General features: G+C 50.4%; 5 protein-coding genes and 1 pseudogene across 5 annotated transcripts; 2 read left to right on the top strand and 4 right to left on the bottom strand.

Moving 5' to 3' along the window:
- Positions 1-1661: 1661 nt before the first annotated feature.
- LOC101764448 lies at positions 1662-4234 on the bottom strand. The gene is made up of 2 exons (XM_012844445.1): positions 4177-4234; positions 1662-2887 (listed from the first exon to the last, which is right to left on the bottom strand). The coding sequence occupies exons 1-2, from the start codon at positions 4232-4234 to the stop codon at positions 1662-1664; spliced, it is 1284 nt and encodes a 427-aa protein (XP_012699899.1).
- A 1971-nt stretch (positions 4235-6205) lies between these two features.
- On the top strand, positions 6206-11113 carry LOC101784812 (proline-rich receptor-like protein kinase PERK1). The gene is made up of 8 exons (XM_004960579.4): positions 6206-7069; positions 7675-8220; positions 8701-8787; positions 8889-8959; positions 9345-9421; positions 9701-9848; positions 10121-10282; positions 10551-11113. The coding sequence occupies exons 1-8, from the start codon at positions 6454-6456 to the stop codon at positions 10860-10862; spliced, it is 2019 nt and encodes a 672-aa protein (XP_004960636.1). The 5' UTR covers positions 6206-6453; the 3' UTR covers positions 10863-11113.
- Positions 11114-12626: 1513 nt separating this feature from the next.
- LOC101785210 lies at positions 12627-15475 on the top strand (annotated as a pseudogene).
- Positions 15476-17619: 2144 nt separating this feature from the next.
- Positions 17620-18526, bottom strand: LOC111256638 (metallothionein-like protein 2C). Its single transcript, XM_022824910.1, has 3 exons — positions 18225-18526; positions 18023-18100; positions 17620-17931 (listed from the first exon to the last, which is right to left on the bottom strand). Exons 1-3 carry the CDS (start codon positions 18287-18289, stop codon positions 17829-17831), a joined length of 246 nt encoding a protein of 81 aa, XP_022680645.1. The 5' UTR covers positions 18290-18526; the 3' UTR covers positions 17620-17828.
- Positions 18527-19662: 1136 nt separating this feature from the next.
- On the bottom strand, positions 19663-20385 carry LOC111256694 (transcription factor MYB25-like). Its single transcript, XM_022825078.1, has one exon. It carries the CDS (start codon positions 20383-20385, stop codon positions 19663-19665), a length of 723 nt encoding a protein of 240 aa, XP_022680813.1.
- A 740-nt stretch (positions 20386-21125) lies between these two features.
- Positions 21126-22101, bottom strand: LOC101786018 (major pollen allergen Lol p 11). Its single transcript, XM_004960581.3, has 2 exons — positions 21776-22101; positions 21126-21675 (listed from the first exon to the last, which is right to left on the bottom strand). The coding sequence occupies exons 1-2, from the start codon at positions 21948-21950 to the stop codon at positions 21332-21334; spliced, it is 519 nt and encodes a 172-aa protein (XP_004960638.1). The 5' UTR covers positions 21951-22101; the 3' UTR covers positions 21126-21331.
- Positions 22102-22693: the final 592 nt, after the last annotated feature.

Consider the following 22693-nt stretch of genomic DNA (forward strand, 5'->3'; position numbering starts at 1 on the left):
TGTGATCAGTCTACCTGGCACAAAGGCACTCTGCTCCTCAGAGATAATTTCATCCAAACAGCCCCTTAATCTATTAGCCAAGATTTTGGAGCATATTTTGTAGATCACATTGCACAAGGAGATTGGTCTAAACTGCTTCATCTCCTGTGGGTGTTTCACTTTCGGGATCAGTACCAAAGTAGTGCTGTTAACAGACTCTGGCATCCTTCCTCCATTGAGGAAATGGAGAACTGCATCCATAACGTTTTGGCCCACCGCTTCCCAATGGAATTGGAAGAACCCTGCCGTCAAACCATCAGGCCCCGGAGCTTTGTTTGGGCCCATCATGAACAACGCTGCTTTCACCTCTTCTGGAGTGAATGGTTTCGTCAGAAACTCATTCATCTCTGTTGTAACCCTGGTGGGTACACAATCAATCACCGGTCCAGGGTCTAACACCTCCTGTCTTGTAAAGAGTTTTGTGTAAAACTCCATTGCCGTCACCTCCAGCTCTTCTTGTGTGGAGGCCAACGATCCATCTTCCCTTTTCAGTGCATGTATTCTGTTATTTTTTGCTCTCTCTCTTGACTTTGCTTGGAAGAAAGCCGTATTACGGTCACCCTCTTTAAGCCATTGTATGCGCGATCGTTGTTGTTCCATACATTCCTCTTTAGCAAGAAGTTCAGCGATTTTTGCCATTAGGTGGCGTTCCTGTCTCGATGGCCCACTGTGCAGGTTGTTACGCCTCACGGTCTCCAGTTCAATGCGCAAAGCGGCCAGTTCCTGCCGGACTGATCCAAAAATGGAGCGCCCCCATTCCTGCATTTTGGTCGACACTTGGTCAATATTCACAGCCAGCTGGTCCATAGTAGTCGGTCTGTCAGCAGCGTGCCAGGCCTCCTCGACCATCTGAACATATGTTGCGTCCCTTCTCCACATGTTCTCGTAGCGGAATCGTCGTTTGCGTCTTCGCCCTCTATGCCAAACTTGAGAGCATTCAAGGACTAAGCAGCAGTGATCAGACTCCGTAGTTTGAATGTGCCACACCTTGTTATTACTGAACAGGTTCATAAAGCCTTCATCAGCTAAACCCCTATCCAGCCGTACCTTTACATTGCGGCCAGTTGGTTGCCGGTTGTCCCATGTATATGGTAGGCCAATATAACCAAGATCAGTGAAGCCACAGACCTCCACTGCCTCTCGGAAGCCTTCCATTTGACGTTCCGGCCGTCCCTGCCCACCAATGTGTTCAGACGCATCCAAGCACTCATTAAAATCCCCAGCGCACAACCATGGGAGATTGCTCCTGGACTTGAGATGCTTCAACAAATTCCAACTCTGAAAACGAAAATCTTTATTCGGTTCTCCATAGAATCCAGTAAACCTCCATTGCACCACCGGTGATAAGGTTACCGTGACATCTATGTGACTCTTATTATAGCTTTCTAACTTTACATCCACCTCTTGGTTCCAAAGTAGGGCAAGCCCACCACCTCTACCATGGCTGCCTACTCCATAACCTCCAGCCAAACCCAGCATTCGCACTAAACCGTCCACTCTGTCATCAAACAATCTTGTTTCAGACAGGAAGACCACACATGGGCGATGTAGCTCAATCAAGCTACATAGCTCTTGAACTGCCTCGGGCTGCCCCAGGCCCCGGCAGTTCAGACAAAGTGTTTTCATTGTGCCCGGCGGGGACTGCCGCTCGCAGCCGCCGCCGATCTTGCATCATTTGGTTCGCCCCGCTTCTGCTTCTTCAGCTGTTCAATCATGCTGTTGCCACTACTGTCACCAGCACCATCTAGCTGACTTACACGCGAGTTCACCAGACCAATGGGTACAATGGCATTGGATCCCCCCTCAATTGGAATGTTCAGATCAGGAGTGTGCACTCCTCTGGACGACGGCTTTGACTTCCTCTTACGTGGTGCAAGCCGTTGATCTTCGTCCATTGCTTGAAACAGGTTCCTGCTAACCCCTGACGTATCAGCATGCGCTCCTTGCTCAGTATGCTTTATCGGAGACTCGATCTCAAGCTCCTCCGAGTCCCCCACTTGACTCTCAGAATGGCGCGAGCTATTAGCATGTCTCGACCCACGCGCCCCTGATCTATTCGACGATGTCTGCTTAAAACCAGAAGAGGAGCCACTACCATACGAAGCAGCAGCCGCTGCAGCAAAGGACTGCAGCTTCTTCTTTTTCTCTTCTGGAGCACGCAAATTAACATCATACGGCAGTTTCCCATCTTCTCCTCGCTCTGCCGGTGTTTCACATTCTAAATCAGAGTGGCCCATGAAACCACAGTGAAAACAGATATATGGAAGCCGCTCATATTGGATTTGAAACCATCTGGGTTCTTCGTTCTTATTGACCCTGAGCCGGATCCCACGACGAACAGGCTTATCAATCTGAATAGCAACACGTGCCCTAAGGAACGCCCCGCTAGCCTTCCCATCTCGATCCACATCCATCTGGATAACTTTCCCGATCATATCCATTGCACGTGAGCCTCTAGCTCGGTTCATCCACCCAATAGGGAGATTCAGGAGACGAGCCCAGAGCTCCACCCTTTCAAACTTGACATCTGTTGCAGTGAGTTTTCCATCGTACTCCTGCAGCAAGATCGAGTACTTCCCCACCATCCAAGGCGCGCCGGCCAGAATCCGTTCCATATCCCGCTGGCTGCCGAACTCCGCCACGAACAGATTGTCCTTCTTCTCACCGATCGCTCGCAGTTTGAGACCAACCGGATTACCCCAAGCTGGTTTCATCGCCGAACGTACCGTGGACACATGCACCGGCACCGGGGACAGGATCTTCCCATAGAGGGCGAACTCCACTGGCGCGAGCGTTTCTTCTTCCTCAGCATCGCTGAAATCCAGAACGGCATCCTCCTCCTCAGGGCCTGTTTGGCAACCAAGTGTTAAAATTTAACACCTGTCACATCGGATGTTTGGATGCTAATTAGGAGTATTAAATATAGGCTAATTACAAAACTAATTGCACAGATGAAGTGTAATTCACGAGACGAATCTATTAAGCCTAATTAGTCCATGATTTGACAATGTGGTGCTACAGTAACCAATTGCTAATGATGGATTAATTAGGCTTAATAGATTCGTCTCGCGGATTAGCACAGGGTTCTGCAATTAGTTTTATAATTAGCTCATATTTAGTTCTCCTAATTAGCATCCGAACATCCGATGTGACACTGTTAAAGTTTAACACCTCGTATCCAAACACCCCCTCAGTCAACTTGAGCTTTTGGAGAAGATCCGTCACATTGGGGTTTAGGGTATTCCCCTTCCCCCCCGAGCCGCCACTTCCGGTCGCCATGGATGACGGCAGGATGGCACCACAAAGCGGCCTGCGTAAGTAGATCAAACGCAGCCGCAGATCAAGACCGACCTAGAGTACCTAAGCGGCAAAACCCTAGCGGTGTCGTGCGTCGAGGGCGCCTTATCGGCTAACCAACGATTTGCGGTGGCCGGATCCACACTGCACGATGGAAACGGGGCGTGGACGCCGTGGTCGCGGTGACCGGCGGCGTAGCAGGATCAGGATCGCCGGTGATGGCGATCTAGATCGAGGTCGGGGGTGGGATCGCCTGCCGATTCGCCAAAATCGCCGAACCGGGAAACGCGGACATTCTGTTACGCACAGCTCTTTTGCCGTGGCTTCCATTCTTTATCTTCCCCTACTCTGCTCTCACTCTCCGCCGGTCAATGCAATTGGCCTCTCAAGCGTGATTTGTGTCGGGATTAACTTGGGAGCTCGAACGCGTGCTACGTCCTTGTGGTTAGTGGACAACATTGTCAACTCGTCCTTGTGATTTGTGAAGAATACCGGTAGTTTCGTCAACTCCGTACTGACTCAGCTATGTCTCTCTCAGTAAATGGTTGTATGGAGGTTGCCGTCAAGTATTTCCCTTTTAATTGTTTCCAAGGGCGCATAAAATCGTGATAAGAAAATAATTGTCACGTTGAGATATTTTTTTAACCTAGTTAGAGTTAGAGGAACAAATTAGTTTGCATTTTTTTTTATTTCCCAAGTGGAGGAGTATAAAATAGCAAGAGCGCGTTGCATACGTATCTATAGTGAAAAAAATCTGCCACCGCCGCCTCCGCCACGCCGCCGCCGCCTCCGCCTCGCCGCGACCTCCGCCGGCCCCGCCCGCTCCCGCGGCCTCCGCGCCGGCCCCGCCCGCGACGGAGGATCCGCCCGTGGAGAAGATGTTGACGGTGAGGGCCATGGTGGAGGCATCGCCGACCATCAGGCAGATGTACGCCACCCAAGTGAGTAGCGTGTGATTAGTGATGCTGTTGCTTGACGAAATATTTGCTAAACCTAGTGAAAAAAATGAATGGTACTACAAATGATTTGAGAACGCAAGATGCTGTCGACAAATCAAAGTACAAAGTGCACTACTATAGTCTGCATGACGCCAAACAAGCAGGAAGAGGAGGGGTGAAGGAGAGAGAGAAAACAGGGGCAAATCTGTCTTTTGTCAACACATGTGCTAAAATTTAGCCTCCTTCACAAACATCCTGAATGACTAAAGTTTAGCACACCATTTGATGGTGCTAAAATTTAGTCCAAGGCTAAATTTTAGCACCTTCCTTCCAAACAGGGCTTTATTTGAGAAATGGGTCTCGTGTGAGTTCACACATACGTTTTCTTGACAGTTTCTCCTAGGCCGAAGAGATATTCCAGGGCAACGACGGATTCAGAACTCGAAGGAATGGGGCTCATTTTCCTATTCGTCTTCCATTTCTTTTCTTATTACTCTTCTTCATCGATGCTTGGAAATTTTATGAAGCACGGTGTAGGGGAGCTCTAGCTCCCCAGCTCCCATGTTAGATCCGTCCCTACTCCAAGACGCGTATGTATTTGCATTCTCTTCAGTTTCGTATATTTCGAAAAAAGAAAAAAACTTTCTAATCATTAGGTGCACCATGCAAATATGACACGTAAATGGTGTACCAAAATACTCCGTGACAGTGCTGCATCTATCAAAATGGACGATGAAAAGAATGGACGAACTATGCTCTGAACAAGTATCTGCCTGGTTCGTTTAAAAAACATTCTTGGAGTAAGTATCGAGGTGCCACCTCGGTGAGGCTTTTTTTTTTGGAGGGTGAAGCGGCGAGGTTCACAGCACGAATGAAGATTGATGAAAAGAGATACTAGGAGCTAAGCTTATTCCACAGCCACACTTTTCGTGGATAGATAGATTCAAAGAGCACGCACCACTTGCGCAGAAAATCGTAATACAAGATTAGATCCTCAGCTCCTCTCAGGCTCTCAACCAGGAGGCGAAGGCAATTTGCCAAGCTAACGACGAGGCCATTGCTGTCAAGCAAGCGAAGAGGGAGCAAGTCGAGAGCACACGTGACTATACATCCAAGGGCAAGGGCGTGGCAGTGTGTGCTCTAGATTCGGATGCCTCCATTTCTGCCGTGTTCTTCTCCTCTCCGGCTCCCCCCGGACAGCGCGTCACACAGGTCATCATCCCCACGTGTGTCCGGCCCTACGCCGCCAATCACGCTCGGCCGCTGCGCCGCGGGCCCGGTACTACCCTAGGCCGTAGGGCGCGGGCCCACCCACGTTGCGCGCGAACCTGGACTCCTGGACAAAGTGACAGAGAGCGAAGCAGCCGCCGGGTCAGTCAGCATCAGCAACCGAAAACGCCAGGGGCTGACCGGCGGGACCCATCACCCGCTTCCGTTGCCACAACATGGGACGGTGGGAGCCCCCTGACTCGGAGTGGTTGACGCTGACGCGCGGGGTCCACGCGGGGTAAAACCGCGGTGACCCGCCGTAAAGGCTGCGTAATCCAACGGCAGCATGAGCCGTGAAAAAGGTGACGCGCGCTTTATCCGGTGACACCACCCAGCGTTCCCACCATTTCCCGCGGTCAAAAGCGATGGCGGGGCACCGCGGAGCGCTACCACGCGCAGGCCTACGACACTTCCCACGTCATATTCCTCGCTCGTCCCTGACATCTAGGTCCCGCGGACCCGCCGCGTCCATCTGTCGGTGACCGTGCCAGTGAAGCCTCCCGGTACGCAACGCAACGAACGACCGCGCTACGCTCACCCCACCCGAACGCTGTCGAGCCGCGGACCCACCCCGCTCGCGGGATGGGCGGGCCCACCACGCCCCCGCTGTCACCCTCCGCTTTCCCACCTCATTCCCCCCTCCCTCCGTCTCACTTTCCATTTAACGCTCGACCGCCCCGCTGCCTACTCGGCTGTGTGTGCTGCCGCTCCTCTCTATCTCCCGCTGCCGCTAGCTTGATTGATTAGCTAGCCTCCTCCACTTAGCTCCAATTCCACCTTTCCCACCGCGGATCGAGCGCGAAGCATCTTGGCATCTCGCCGTCTACTCTTCCACCAGTCCACTCTTACGCGCTAAGCAACCGACCGGCCCTAGCTCCGAAGCCGGAGCAGCGGGGGGGTTCGGGGCGCGATGTCGTCGCCGACGGCCGCGCCGGCGCCGACCACGCCGTCGGCCCCGCCGGCCAACAACGGCACCACCCCGCCGCCGGCGACCCCGTCCGCGCCACCGCCGTCCACCCCGGCAGCGCCCACCCCGCCGGCCCCCGCCGCGCCGTCCCCGCCTGCCCCCTCCGCGCCGCCGCCCTCCTCCCCCTCCGTCCCGGCCCCCTCCACCCCCGCCGCGTCCCCGCCCGCGCCGTCCTCCTCCACCCCGGCCACGCCATCCGCGCCGTCCCCCTCCTCGCCAGGGACTCCCTCCACGCCGTCCCCGCCCTCGGACACGCCGTCGCCGCCCTCGTCCGGGGGAGGAGGGAATAGGTCCCCGTCCCCGCCGTCGTCCGGGGGAAGCGGGGGCAGGTCCCCGTCCGGCCACTCCCCGCCCAAGTCCCACAACTCGGGCGGCGGCGGCGGCGGCGGCGGCTCCGGGCCGTCCACGTCGCTCGTGGTGGGCGTCGCCGTCGGGGGGTTCGTCCTGCTCCTGCTCGCCAGCTTCATCTGCCTCTGCTGCCTACGCAAGAAGCGCCGCCGTGCCCCGCAGCCACCGCCGCACTACGTGTACCCGCCGCCGCATCAGCCGCCGTACAAGGGTGAGTTTAGATCTCTCTCGTACACCTCCCGTGCCTGCCTGCCTGTCGCAGTGTCGCTGTCTAGATCCAGATCTGGTGTGCAGGTGGCGTGAGTAGTAACTAGTACTCTCGTTGCTGTCGGTTTCAATTCTTGTCTTCCTGGCAATTCGGGTGGCGGTGAATCTTACGTCGCGGCATGAACATGGGTGTTAGGTGTGTGGGTGCCCGATTCTTCACGTAGGTCTTGTTGACATGTGCAAAGTGGGGTGAAAAGTGTTATTAATTTCACTAAGAATAGAAACTATTTTCAATTTCAAGAGAATTGGACCTGGATTTCATTCATACTCACTAATCCTTAATTGTGATGGTGAAGTCTTAGTTGCTTACGACATGGTGTGCTTTTCTTATTGTTCAACAACAAACTTTCCTGTGATTACATTATCTGGTAGCCGTTGATGGATGCCATGCATGCTGTCTAAATCAAATGACATATTATATTCGCTTTTAGCTATTGCCTGTTTGTTTTGTTCGGAAAAGAAAGTAGGAGCAGCTCGGTAAGAATATAATTATGTTCTTTACCAGATGGAGACATAATTTATCTCACATGATGTTTCATCTTACTGCAGAGGATCCATATGGTGGAACATACCACCAGAGTTGGCAGCAGCAAAATGCGCCTCCTCCACCTCCTGAGCATGTGGTCAAGATGCACCCTTCACCTCCGCCAGCATATGCCAACCGTCCTCCACAGGCACCGCCACCGCCTCCACCAGCGATGTTAAACAGTAGTGGTGGGTCGGGTTCTAATTACTCTGGTGGCGAGATCCTACCTCCACCATCCCCTGGCACTGCCCTTGGCTTCTCAAAGAGCACATTCACGTACGAAGAGTTGGTAAGGGCAACTGATGGATTCTCTGATGCCAATCTCCTCGGACAAGGTGGTTTTGGCTACGTTCACAGAGGACTGCTGCCTAATGGCAAGGAGATCGCTGTAAAGCAATTGAAACTTGGAAGTGGCCAGGGAGAGCGTGAGTTCCAGGCTGAGGTTGAGATTATCAGCCGAGTACATCACAAACATCTCGTGTCTTTGGTTGGTTATTGCATTTCTGGAGGCAAGAGGTTGCTTGTCTATGAGTTTGTCCCCAACAACACATTGGAATTCCACTTACATGGTATGCCTTTTCTTCCATTTTTGCTTCAGTATCTGTGATCCTGCATTCCACATGTTTGATTTTTCTACTTGGTTTCTCATTGGGACCATGTTACAAAGTTTGATTTGCACATCTAGGATTGTTCAGTTGAAGGCAGTCCTATAGCTGCCACACTTCAGCTAAATAAAAACTTCTCCTTCCCTTGATCATGAAATAATCACATGCTAACCATTCCTCAGAGCCACCGGCCTTTTCAATGCCACTATTGCCTGAAAAAAAAAATCTGATCAGCTGCATGCCCTTCGGCACAATTTTCTTTGCTTTATTCAAGTTGGCAATCCAGAGTCTTGCTTGCAAAAAGAAAAACCGCTTCCCTGTAGGGCAATTCATGGATTAATTGCTTATCCTAAAATTGGATTGAGGCATGCATGATACAAGTCGATTGCTATTTCCATTTGTCTCCTCTTGCGCATTGTTCTGACATATTTGCATCTTCTGCAGGGAAAGATCGACCCACAATGGAGTGGCCCACTAGATTAAAAATCGCTCTGGGTGCTGCCAAGGGTTTAGCGTATCTTCATGAAGACTGTGAGTTTAAATCCACAACAGCTATCTATATTTATTACAATATCTCATGCTAAATGTAGAAATATAGGAGGACCTAGTATAACATTTTTTTTTATGTGCAGGCCATCCGAAGATCATCCACCGTGATATAAAGTCATCAAACATACTTCTTGACTTCAAATTTGAAGCTAAGGTATGCTCTAGTTTCCTTTTTCTATTCTGGATGTTCACTGCTGACAGTCCATTTCTACTAAAACTGAAAATGTATGTCTTAAGCAGTTCTTATTTTAGGTTTACCATCTTGACAAAATTATATTACATTAGGGCATTTTGGCAGTCCACAAGTCATCTCTGTTAAAGGCTTGGACGTTGTTGTAATGTGGTTTCTGCTATTTACTCTATTTTGGATTTTTGGTAGCCATAACGTTTTGCATGGTTTGAATATTGTCACACTAATGGAATTTTTCCATAACCGCACTAATGGAATTTTTCCATAACCGCATTGGATGAGAAGTTATATAGCCTTCTTGCTTGAATGTCTAGGCCACTCGACTTAACTAACAAGCGACTCTGTACAGGTTGCAGATTTTGGACTTGCGAAGTTTACCAGTGATAACAACACCCATGTTTCAACGAGGGTAATGGGCACTTTCGGGTATGTATAAATGCTACTTTGTAATTGAAGTGTGGTGTTAGACATTATAGACATGCTGCATAAGCCACTGTTTGGCTAAAATTTTAAAGCACGAGGACGTCATTACTTATGCAATTTAGACTAGGTCGATAATATGGTTAATGATACAACACCCTAGAGGTTTTATTAACCTTGGCATTTGCATCATATTCTCAGCTAGCAGAGAGTTATTCCAACATTCAACTTGCTATGCTGTAGTAATAATTATGGCTTGCTAATCCCACATCTTCCTGGCTTTAGGTATTTGGCACCTGAGTATGCGTCCTCTGGAAAGCTCACAGAAAAATCAGATGTATTTTCTTTTGGAGTCATGCTTCTTGAGCTAATAACTGGGCGGCGACCAGTCGACACAACCCAAACATATATGGATGACAGCTTGGTTGACTGGGTAATTACTTCAAACATCTTTTCTAGCTTTGATGTTTTCATAAGCTTTGATGTATTTCTTGACTTCTATTAGTTAAGAAGCATATTTCTAGCCACTAGGTTGTATTGTTGTTAATATATATTATGGGTTTGTGGTCTTATACTACCTTGATAAAGTATCTGTCTATAGGTGACATGTCAATGTTGTTAACCTAGAAAGTAATTATCATCTATTGTTTTTCGGACTATGATGTTGTGATCTTCCGGAAAGTAACATTACTGTACCATCTGCAGGCAAGGCCGTTACTGATGCGAGCACTTGAGGATGGTGATTATGATGAATTGGTGGATCCTCGGCTTGGAAAGGACTTCAGTCCTAATGAGATTGCAAGAATGATAGCCTGTGCTGCTGCATGTGTACGCCATTCTGCACGTCGTCGCCCGCGCATGAGTCAGGTAATTCATAAACATCTTTACCACAACCCTTGACTATATCCCTAAACAAAAACTTTCCATCAACATAATCTGTTCAACATCCACTTGGTGAATCCATAGCATAATCTTGAGAAATGTTCTGACTTCTGAGTTGGAACTTTGGTCAGTCTAGTTTCAGTGAAGAAAACATGCTACACGGGGTTCCATACAACTGCATTGCACCATTGTGTTCGCAATCATAGATTCACCTGGTGGTTTAACAGTCTGTTGCCTGGTTGATGATGGCCAGGTTGTTCGGGCTTTGGAAGGCGACGTGTCGTTGGAGGATCTCAATGAAGGTGTCCGACCTGGTCATAGCCGCTTCTTCGGGTCGTACAGCAGCTCCGACTATGATTCTGGCCAGTACAACGAGGACATGAAGAAGTTCAGGAAGATGGCGTTCAACAACAACAACTACACCAGCAGCCAATACAGCGCGCCGACCAGCGAGTACGGCCAGATACCGTCCGCGTCGAGCAGCGAGGGCCAGCAGACGCAGGAGATGGAGTCGGGCGCGATGAAGAAGAGCGGCTACAGCTCGGGATACAGCGGAGCATCGTGAGGGAATTCCCTTCCTCTTTCTTTCTTTTTGTTTTCTTATGACGTCTTCATTGCTTGCAATTTGTAAAGTCTGGCTGAGTTATATAACCAAAGTTGCTGACTTGCGTGTGGTGTACCCGAGTTTGACCCGAGTATAGCTTCTGGTTAGCTGGAATCGTTGATTCTTTCATAAGTGTCCATGTTTTGCTGTGCAATTGAAAGAGAGCCAATTGACTGTTGATAATAATACCCTGTGGCATGGCTTCACTCCTCTTCGTCGATGAGTCGTGTCAATAGCTTTTTCTGTACCGTTTCTCCTGCGTCGATTTGTTCAGGAGATCTGTGGACTGTGGTGATGTCGATTCTCATGATCAGGTTCTTTTCCTGTGACTTTGTTCCAGTACATGTATGCTATCACGGGTAAAACTAACTGGGTGTGATGCTTTTACCGCAAGTGAAGTTTCTGCGATTCGCTGGAGCCAGTTTGTTAGGCGGGGTGTCCCGGGAAGTCAGATGTTTGGCGTGCTGTGGTTGCGGTTCCTTGGAAGCATGGCACATGCGACAGCTCACGGGATGAGGCATGGACGCCTGGTTGTCTCTCGCGTTCCTTCCTTTCCATGCTTCTGCGGTGGCGTCCGACGCGTGACCCTGAGCGAATGAATGAAATCTTGGATGAGAGCCAAAGCCAACGCAGGTGCGCGCATGTTGTTGGTCTATAGTGGCTGTTGCACCTGTCGTTGCTGGGCCTAATGTGTATCTGACATTCTGGCTCCCATGCGTCACGTCTTCCGTTCTGGAGGCTGGAGACATATCATCCCTGAATCCGACGGCATGTTCAGAGTCACCACTTGGTCCGTGGCTGGTTTGATGGGCTGTCCGTTCTGGTGTGGCCTAAGGCTAATGATGATTGGTAGTAGGTTGTCTAAAAGCAGGCTGTCCTTAACGTTTCTTGCCCTCCCTTTCCCTTGTGAAGAACTGAAGATGGATATCTTGCCAGATCATGGCGTCTCCTCCTAGATAGAGTTCCTAGTTGCCCAGGCGGGAGAGAAAAGCAAGCAGCCTGTGCTTACCATTTCTCTTCGGATGCAGCAGTTGGCACACCACTTGGGCTTAAGTTAATTTAGAGAGGTGAAGATGTGTGTACGCACACAGTTTCTCACTTCTAGGGAGGGAGTTGGTGCTAACCTGTACAGCAACAGGAGCCATAATATGTACGGTACTCTAGTAGGCATGATGAGCAGCCTTCCACTTGCCTCGGATCCTCAGCAAGTCGTGATGGATAATTCCGTATCAGATTGCACAAACTCCGGCGACACAAGTTCGTGATCCATCATTAACTTGACCCCCGGCTGGCTGGAGACCAAATGTGAACGAACGAACGCCCATGGGCCATGGGATGGAAGCTTCGTCATCAGCACCGGAAGCCCTTGTTTTCCAGTCAGCCCTTGTTTTCCGCGGGAGCTCGCAGCCTGCGGCAGCAAGTCGGCCAGCACATGGCAATACCTCCTTGCATTATCTTATACAGAGACATCACGTCGTCGTTGTGCAGTGTACCCACCACTAGTGGGAGCCCAAGTTGGTACCTGTCAGCCTTTTGCCCAACTTTGGACAACCAAAATTACTGTAGCACAACTGTAGCATTTCGTTTGTATTTGTGAATTATTGTCTAAATATTGACTAATTAGGCTCAAAAGATTCGTCTCGCAAAGTACAACAAAACTGTGCAATTAGTTTTTAATTTCGTCTACATTCAGTACTCCATGCATGTACCGCAAGTTTGATGTGATGGGGAATCTTCTTTTTGCATAGTGCCAAAGTTGGAATTTGGAGGTGAACTAAATTGAGTATTCCAGAGGAGAGCAGATAGCGGACCAGATTTGACTCGGGTCGTCGACGACTTGCCGTTTCTGCGCGTTCTCTGCAACCTCCTCCTTCGTCTATATCTCCTCTTCTTCCTTCGAATAGCAGAGCAGGCGTGCATGAATCCCTCCATCCATCGTCACAATTCATACTTCCTACTACCTTACCTTGTTTGTCCATGAATCCCCTCCACATATTGCTCGCCCTTCTTCTCTTCGCTTCCCTGCGAGCTCCAGCTCCCGCTGCAGGCGCAACAACCGACACTCTCGCGGCAGGCCAAGCGCTCGCCGTCGGGGACAAGCTCGTCTCGAGGAACGGCAAGTTCGCGCTCGGTTTCTTCCAGCCATCAGCCGACACCAGTAAGTCCGATAACATCACCTCCCCCAACTGGTACCTCGGCATATGGTTCAACAAGATCCCAGTCTTCACAACCGTTTGGGTCGCCAATAGAGAGCAACCAATCACTGACCCCAAGCTAGCACAGCTGAAAATCTCGAGCGATGGCGACCTTGTCATCGTAAACCGTACCACCCCCGAATACACAGTTTGGTCCACTCGCATAGCCAATAGGACAGGAACCAGCACGAACACTACCAGTGCCGTTCTCCTGGACACTGGAAACCTTGCCCTCACCAAAAGCCCATCATCATCCAATGTCACCTTGTGGCAGAGTTTCGACTACCCGACCGATGTCGTGCTTCCGGGCGCCAAATTCGGCCGGAACAAGCTCACCGGCTTCAACCGTCGGGGCGTCACGAGGAAGAGCCTCATCGATCCAGGTCTCGGCTCGTACTCCGTCGAGATCGACACCACCGGGGTGGTCCTCAAGCACCGCAACCCGTCTGTGGTGTACTGGAGCTGGTTATCCGGAGCGTCGACACTGAAGCTCATACCGATACTCAAGACGATGCTGGAGGCCAATCCACAGACCAAAGGTTTGATTGACCCCGTATATGTTGATGACGATGAAGAGGAGTACTACATGTACACTTCGCTAGACAACTCATCTCTGACATTCGTCTCACTGGACATCTCTGGCCAGATCAAGATGAATGTTTGGTCACAAGCTCAGCAGTCATGGCAAGCCATATTTGCTCAACCTGCTGACCCCTGCACTTCGTATGGTACCTGCGGACCATTCACGACTTGCAACGGCACCTCACATCCATTCTGCGAGTGTATGGAGAGCTTCTCCCAGAAGTCACCACAGGATTGGGCGCTTGATGACCGAACAGGAGGCTGCATCAGAAACACTCCGTTACATTGCACCAGTGAGAGAAACAAAACAAGTTCCACAGATATTTTCCACCCTATTGCTCGTGTGACATTGCCCTATGACCCCCAAAGCATAGATGGTGCTACAAATCAGAGCAAATGTGAAGAAGCTTGCCTCAATTCCTGCTCCTGCACTGCCTATTCCTATAAAAGTAGCAGATGCTCTGTCTGGCATGGGGAATTGTTGAGTGTAAACAAGAATGATGGCATTGACAATAATTCTGAAGATGTTCTTTATCTCCGCCTTGCCGCTGATGATTCGCCAAATTTGAGAAGTAATTCGAGTTGTTATTTCATTAGAGTTATTATTCCAGCAAGCATAATCGGTTCTGGGTTACTAATCCTCACGTTGTTGTTCATGATTTGGAGAAAGAAATTCAAATGGTGTGGTGCACCGTTGTATGACAGTCAAGGTGGTGGTGGAATTATAGCCTTTAGATACACTGATTTAGTTCATGCCACTAAAAATTTCTCGGAAAAGCTTGGAGCAGGTGGTTTTGGTTGTGTATTCAAGGGAGCGCTAAGTGACTCGACTGCTATAGCGGTGAAAAGGCTTGACGGTGCCAGTCAGGGAGAGAAGCAATTCAGGGCTGAGGTGAGCTCAATTGGACTGATCCAACATATCAACCTAGTCAAATTGATTGGTTTCTGCTGTGAAGGTGATAAGAGGCTGCTTGTGTATGAACACATGTCAAATGGTCTCTCGATGCTCATCTATTTCAGGGCAATGCTGCTGCCCTAAATTGGAACACCAGGTATCAAATAGTCCTCGGGGTTGCTAGAGGAATGTCCTACTTGCATCAGAGTTGCCGAGAATGCATCATACATTGTGATATTAAGCCACAAAACATACTCCTCGACGGATCATTTGTTCCTAAAATTGCAGACTTTGGGATGGCAGCATTTGTAGGCAGGGACTTTAGCCGAGTTCTGACTACATTTAGAGGAACTGCAGGGTACCTTGCCCCCGAGTGGCTTGGGGGAGTTGCTATTACATCAAAAGTTGATGTTTACAGCTTCGGTATGGTACTGTTGGAAATCATATCAGGTAGGAGAAATTCACCTGAAGCATACAGCAGCGGAAACTATCATATTGAATATTTCCCTGTGCGAGCTATCAGCAAGCTTCACGAGGGAGATGTGCAGAGTTTGATGGATCCACAATTACAGGGCGACTTCAATTTGGAAGAGGCTGAGAGGGTTTGCAAAGTTGGATGCTGGTGCATCCAAGATAATGAGCTTCATCGGCCAACAATGGGTGAAGTTGTCCGTGTTCTTGAAGGTCTGCAGGAGATTGATATGCCCCCAGTGCCAAGGCTGCTTGCAGCTATCACACAAGGCCCTGGAGCTATAACAGAAGGCTCTGATGCATCTTCGGTGTGATAATTTATAAATACTATGTAGTGGACGCTGCAAATCTTTGTTTCAGAAATTTTTAATGCTCAAATTTGGAGCAGAATGAATAGAGGAAGTCTTCGATTGCTAAATCATGTGTTCTTATGGTCCCCTTTTCTCTTATTTTACATTTTAATGATCGACCATGGCATGCAAGCATTGTACTCAATTTTTGTTTCAACAGGAGTAGCAAAATTCTGAGAACTAGGTGTGTGTATGTTTGTTGATGATTCATATAGTTGACATACCAGTACTAACTGCTTAATTTAAAGATATGCCGCTTCTAAGTTGCTCATTGAAAGAAGCCACCACTAAGTTAGGTTGTCCAAGATATGCTGTTATTGAGGATAACATGTTTTCTTCCCTAAAAGAGGCATTTTATATGGCCCCATATTTTCAGATAGATCAATGCATTTACCAAATACTTGAATAATCAACCGAGGAAACAAGAAACTAAAACTACACTCTGATCAGGTATGAATAAAGCTTTCAAGTAACTACAATCTTTGTTACTAGCTAAACACTAAACAGGTAATAAACAAGCACTAACTATAACTGTTCCTAAACAGCAAAATAAATATTCACTGGTCATAAATTATCAAAGGCAGGGATACTGACATTAAATCACAGCAGAAAACTAACACTGACAGGTTGGAACTATCGGTTACCTTCTCCTGCAGAATGAAGCACTTGCCCTGGGCGGCTGGGCCGAATCAGAATCTTGTGCCATCGGGATGACATAAAGATGGAGACGACAGGGAGATTGGTGATTGGTGCCCAGTGCGCCAATTATTGCAACCGGAGAGCATCGCGCAACAGCCCTCAACTGATGAGTGGAGGAGCTCTGCAAAATTGAGAGTGCTTTCCAATCTTTCAGGTTCGATCCACATGCCTCCTTATTGATGGAGCATCACGTCTTGGAAGAGTGGAAGTGAATCATCAACAGCAGCTGATGCCTGGCCTAACCATAGTCCGGTCCCAGTCCCACAGATGGCGGCGGATCAGTCCAGATCCTCGACGTCCAGGGGCGGAGAAGGTGAGGATGGCGCAGAGCATGAGGATCTGCCGGAGTATCAAGAGAAGGAGCAGGCGCAGATCTCCGGCGTACCATGCCGCCGGCGAGCGCCATCGCCATGACAGATCTACGGAACCGAGGAGCACAGCGGGCGCAAAACGAGGGATGAATTTGAAACATTGTTATCTGACTTGAGGGGTTTTCTGCAAATATTTGGATCGCGACTACTAATCGCGATCCAGATCAAGGGGTTTCTGCAAATATTTGGATCGCGACTATTAATCGCGATCCAAATCAGGGGTGTTAATGTAAATGTTTGTATCGAGAATAATAATCGCGATCCGAATTAGGGGGTAATTTGCAAAACCGCTCCCTCCCCCGTCTCGCGCCGCCGCCGCCAGTCTGCGGCTGACTTTGGCGGCGAGGCCGCTGGGCTTCAGTCCTGATGGTGATGGAGACCACCCTAAGCTCCTCCAACTCTTCACCGGCTACGACGGAGGACACGCCAGCGCAGAGCATGGATCTGGCGGACGCTCCCATCCTGTTCAGCACCGGCTCTCGCCGGAGCGGAGCGTCGAGACGATGAGACGGACGGAAGCTTGGAGCCCTCGCTGCGCAGCGCTTCACGGTATCTCACGTCCGCCGCCTCCCGCCATCGGAGCTGCCAAGCCGTGGCTTTTCATTGCGCCTGTCGTAGCTGAGAATCCACGGCAATGGCCAATGGCAACCTTCACAGCTTCACTCCCCATGGCGGCACTGAAATCTACCTAAGGATGTGATGTTGACTCTGGAGCTGATGACTCGTTTACCTCAATGGGGCGATAGGTCAAAACGAGTTATCTGATTTCAGTTAAGGATCAGAATTGCATGGAGTTATCATCATTATCTCATTTTCTAGCAATGTCAACTCTGAAGAAAAGTTCAGACACTGTGGATGGAATGAACAGGGTTCCAGATTCAACATTGTTGTCATACTGTGGTTAATGGTTCCAAACTTCACATAACTGAGGCTAGGGATATCCATTCAAGAGAAAATGAAAGACAAAGAGACCTATGTTGTTCTAGATTCACATCAGTTAGAGATTTCAAACAAAAATAAAATAACATGGCGATTGTCTGATCTTTGGACGAGGAGGTGGAGAATAGGCGATGTTGCAAGAATCTTAACGTACTCTATGAGGTAGCAGTGCCATATGGAGCCTCAATTTTCACTTGTACCATTCACAGAAAGATCTTAGCCAAACTGTAATTACGTTTTCATTTCAATTGGGCATGTAACTTTTCCCCCAATAGGCAGGCACATATAATTTCCTTGATACAGCAGTGTTCAATTAACCACAATTTTCAGTCGGCAAGATCTTATTTAGACGCTGGCCTGCTACTATATAATACGTTCTGGGGGGTTCTCCTTCCTCCTCGATCGTGCTCCATGGCGGCCGCGCCTCAGTTGCAGCTGCAGCAGGAGCAGCCGCAGCTGGTGCCGCACTTGCAGGTGTTGCAGTCACAGCCGCCGCTCTCCATGGCGGCCTCGAACCCGCCGGAGCTCCTGCACCCACACGCAGTCATGGTTCAGTAACAACAGCAGCGGCGGCGACGAATCGAGAAGACGAAACAAAGGATCATTCCGTACGACTTACGCCTTGTTGGTGGCGGCGGCGATGACCATGGTGGTGGTGGTGGTGGAGGTGGCCTCCACGTCAGGGAACATGTTGCAGCTGCATATATGATCATTGTAAACACATTCGTCAGTTCAGATACATGATCAGTTACTGCAGATTTCGTCATGGAAAACGAAACAACGATCTCATCAGGTGTTGCGAGGTTCGATTAGGTTCCTACCCGCCGCATCCATTGCCGCACTTGCAGCCGGAGCCGCACCCGCAGTTGCCGTTGCAGCAAGACATGCTGATGATCTTGTTGATCACGAGAAGGGAAGCAGGAACTGGTGCTGAGGAAGGTGTAGTGCTTCTTGCGCTCTGCTTCGCTTGTGATGAGGAATGGCGAGGGCGAGCAGTGGTATAAATAGGCCCGGCGCCCGGCGGCGACGGCGTGGTGGCGAGGTGCACGGCGATGCCCGGAAAAGAATGGACGCGAGCGAGGCTGGGACCACCACCACCTGCTTTGGGAGCAGGAATATGGATACACAGAGACTGGCACAGAGAAAGAGAGGTTGACGAGCTCTCTCCTCCTTTCTTTCTCTTGAACTTTTGGAGGGAAAAGGGAATTTTCCTGCAGTAATTTCGCTTTACTCTCAAAAAAAGTACGCTATGTCGGCCATATCATCGCGGCAAGAAAAAGGACGTCTTCACATATGAAAATCATGTAAATCATTTTTTTTTCAGTAAAAAGAAAAGGGGAGCATATATGCAAGGGGGTCGATGATGCAGGAATACCGGTGATGAAGCGTTGTTGAATTGTTAATGCTGGCCTGCTGGGTGGAAGCATCAATCAGGTGGTGTTGGTGCTCAGGGTCTGCAGAATCCAGCGCCAATTATATATTGAGAGGCAGGCTCAGATGAAAACAAAAACCGAGGTCCCAAAATCTACAAGCCGTCTCCTCCTCAAATGTCCAAACCAAATGATTTGATTGCTACTTGACTGGTAGTCAAAGTGGTAGAAAATATGCCCAAACACATCTTGACTGGCAGGAGTACATGAGAAGCTATTATCGCAAATGTCCCCGAGTTACAATGCAAACAAAGCTGCTTCGACAAATGGCGTGTTTTTTTCCTTCATGTTTGCACCTTATACTTCGAACGTCTGAAATTAGCAAAATTTCAGGCTATTTTCAACGTGAAATGTGAACCAGTAAGATCGCTTGAACATACGGCCCTAGTTGGAGTTCTCCATGAGCCAGGCAGGAGGAACAGGAGTGGTGTGGCCGTGTGGGGTTGGTGCCGGCGGCGGGAAAAACGCCTGCTATGAGCGATTGGGCCGCACAAGACGGCCTGATGGGCTGCAACCTCGTGCCGTCGTTGCCAGCCCATCAGGTCTGATGGGCTGGGTTTGCCGGCAATACGTAATTCGTAACTGAAGAAAGATGACTGAGACAGTTGAAGAAAAAGACCATAAAAAAAAAGTTGAAGAAAAAGACCATCAGACCAAATGAAAAAAAATGCGGTTGGCTAGCCAATAACATCATCGCCCTCTTGATTTGGAGACAAAGATAACAAATTTTCATTACAGTTCTCATGCAATGCTACTACACGGTAGAAACTTTTCTTCAGGAATTCATCGGAAATCAGAATCACAACAAAAATTAAACGAGAACAAAGTCTTACGGCGCCCGAACAGCCTGCACCATCGCCCTGAAGACCGCCATGGCCGTGAACGCCGGCCAGAGCCTCATCTCGAGCAGGTCCCCGGCGCCGACATCTACATCCATTGCCGCCGCCTCGCATGCATCGTTCCTGGCCTTGTTAATAAGATCCCCAGGAACCAGTGGGAAGAGGTCGAGGCACGCGCCGCTCTGATCTTCCCCCACAGCCTCGTCGGGCGGCTGGCGCCGGAGCACCGGGCTGCCGTCCCTGGCACTGGTCCTGACATCCCCGGGCACCAGAGGGAACAGCGGGAGCGTCCCGTCGTGGCGGCGGCGGAGTGGCGGCGGCGGCGGCTGCTGGTACAGCTGCTGCCGGAGGACGGTGTTGCAGCGGTTCTTGATGTCGTTGTCGGTGCGGCCCGGGAGGAACCTCGCGATGGTGGACCACTTGTTGGGGAACACGCGGTGGCACGCGACGACAAGCGCGTCCTCCTCGGCGGTGAAGGGCCTGCCGGCGGCGACGCCGGGGGCCAGGTGCTGGCACCAGCGGAGGCGGCACGACTTGGCGTTGCGGCCGGGGAGCGCGGCACTGATGCCCTCCCAGTTACGCGCGCCGTGCAGCCGCACCTGGTCACGCAGCACGGCGTCCTCGTCCTTGCTCCACGACGTCTTCCTCATCGCCGCCGGCCGCTCGGCCGCGGAGCTCGAGCCGCCGCCGGGCGCGTCGTCCGGCGCCGACATGAACGGTTGGTTTCTTGCAGTTGCGGCAGGGAGAGTGGATGCGGCGGGCAGGTTGCCTCATATAGTTTGCGGCCCGTGGCGTGGCCGACACCGGGTGTGAACCGACAACGATGCAGTTGGAGTCCGCATACACATACAGCTCGTAGTCGTAGCTCTAGCCGATGCCGATCCTGGAAGAATTCACGACGCGCACGACTTGATTTCTTTCCGGTTTCAGTACGCTGAGGCCCCGACTTGAAAGGCACCCCTTTCCTTTTCTTTTCCAGACCTTCTGAAATAATCTCCAATGTTGTAATCGTTGAACAGAAGGAAAGCGTGGCTGAAGGTTGAAGACATCGGCTAAGTTATAGTTGCTGGATGCTCCGACGGTCTGTCGCCTGATGAGTCAGAAATTTTCAGGCGCCTGATGAACACTAGCAGCTCCCTTTGCTTCTTTTCTTTTGCAGGGACGGGTATGTTTGTTGATACATAGTATGTCCAAAACATACATATTCAAAAATCAAGTGAATATGAAGTTTCAGACATTAATATGGTAGTTTTATTTTAGAAGAAACACGTTCCATTTTAGACCACAGGATCCAGTAAATCGCTGGCCAGTTAATTGGTTACAAAGTCTGGAAATTGATCTAGCCATACAGCATCGTATATATAGTTCAATCACTCAATTGTAAAATTCAGACTTTCAGAGAATGTAGAAGCTTGATAGCAAAGCTGATGAAAATCAAGAATTTGCATGCAGAATACTTGTTCCTTTTTTGTTTGCCAAGGTACCAGCAAAGATTATTAATACAACTACACACAAAACGTTGATAACTACCAAGGGAAATCAAGACGCAAACTACTTTTATTTCTAAGAAAGGAATCTGTTCGCTAACATCCATCGTCCATCAAAATCGATCACTGTGGTCTGCTGGAAGACGAAACCCCAATGTTAATGTCGATCTCTTCAAGGGTTCTCGGACGTGTCGTTGTAGAGGGCGTAGGCGCGGAGGATCTCGCCGCAGTTCTGGAGCGGCTCCTTGCGGAAGAAGGCGATGGGGTTGGCGTAGCGGACGGCGTTCTGCTCCATGCCGTTGTTGCGCGTGAGCGCGATGCGGGAGCGGTCGCGGAACTGCTCGATCTCGGCGCAGTCCGCCTCGGGGCTCTTGAGCAGCACCACCTCGCAGATCTCCTCCTGGTGGTCGTCGCCGATGTCCATCCGGTACCACCCCCCGGCGTCCGTCGTCGCCTCCGCCTTGTCGTGCAGCTGCATCGTCTCGAAGTGCCGGCACTCCATCTGCACCGTCGCCCCTGCACGCACGCCACGCGCAAGCTCAACGTCGTCAGTGGCGATGGCGATGGAATTCAAGTCAATGGCAATGGCAATGGGTATCCGCCGTCTCACTCTCACCTGCGATGTTGTGCGAGGCGGTGGTCTCGAACCCGGCGCGGCAGTTGTCGCAGTAGACGCGGCCGGTGACGACGAGCCCCTTGTGTGGTTGGCCGGGCGCCGGCGCGGCGCTGGCGACGTCGGCCACGGCCGTGGCGGCCAGGAGCAACGCGATCAGGCTACGCAGCTGCGGCATCGCGCTCGATCAGTCCTCTTCTCTCCCTCCGGCGCGGTATAGCTAGCTGGTGCGATCTGAGATGTCGGGCACGGCTTAAAAATGGCGAGGTGAGGAAGACGAAACAGGCGTGAGAGGCGGAGCTCGTTTCTAGGCACCGGAAGGGCTCAAACTTGCCCATTGCCCTTTAATTTCTTTGAGCTTTTGACCACGCATGCCGCATGCGGGGAGCTTATAAGGTGTAAGAACTTTTAGCAGTGTCAACGCGATTTAGTATTAGAGCGTCTCCGAGAGTCTGTCAAAAAATTTTTTTCCCCAAAATCATGTAGTGTGGGTTCTACTAAATTTTTTTTCTCCAAAACCATACCATCCCACAGCACATCCCCAATAACAAATTTCTCAATATTTTAAAATTTGCCACATCAGCATGCGTGAACCCCTGAGCTGAGCTGCCCCCTTCCCTGCATCTCTTCTTTCATCCGCCCATCCTTATCTCATTTGCTTTTTCTTTCTTCTTCCCTTTTCATCCAAGCACGGGCGGCGGAGCCCCCGGGAGCGACGCTGCCGCGTGGTAGCTGGAGCCTGGCACACCCCGCACGGTCCATTCTAGTGTCACGGGCTCGTGGCGGCCTGGAGCGCAGCAGCACGACGTGAGGGGAAGCGCCGGTAGGTGGCGCACCGAGGGCTCGGCGAAGCAGCGGGGATTGGAAGCACCAGCGAGCGGCTCCTGCGGCGGCAGCCATGCGCGAGGCTCCGCCCGGGGG

The sequence above is a fragment of the Setaria italica genome, chromosome III, assembly GCF_000263155.2.
Source record: "Setaria italica strain Yugu1 chromosome III, Setaria_italica_v2.0, whole genome shotgun sequence".
In the NCBI taxonomy this organism is placed as follows: Eukaryota; Viridiplantae; Streptophyta; class Magnoliopsida; order Poales; family Poaceae; genus Setaria; species Setaria italica.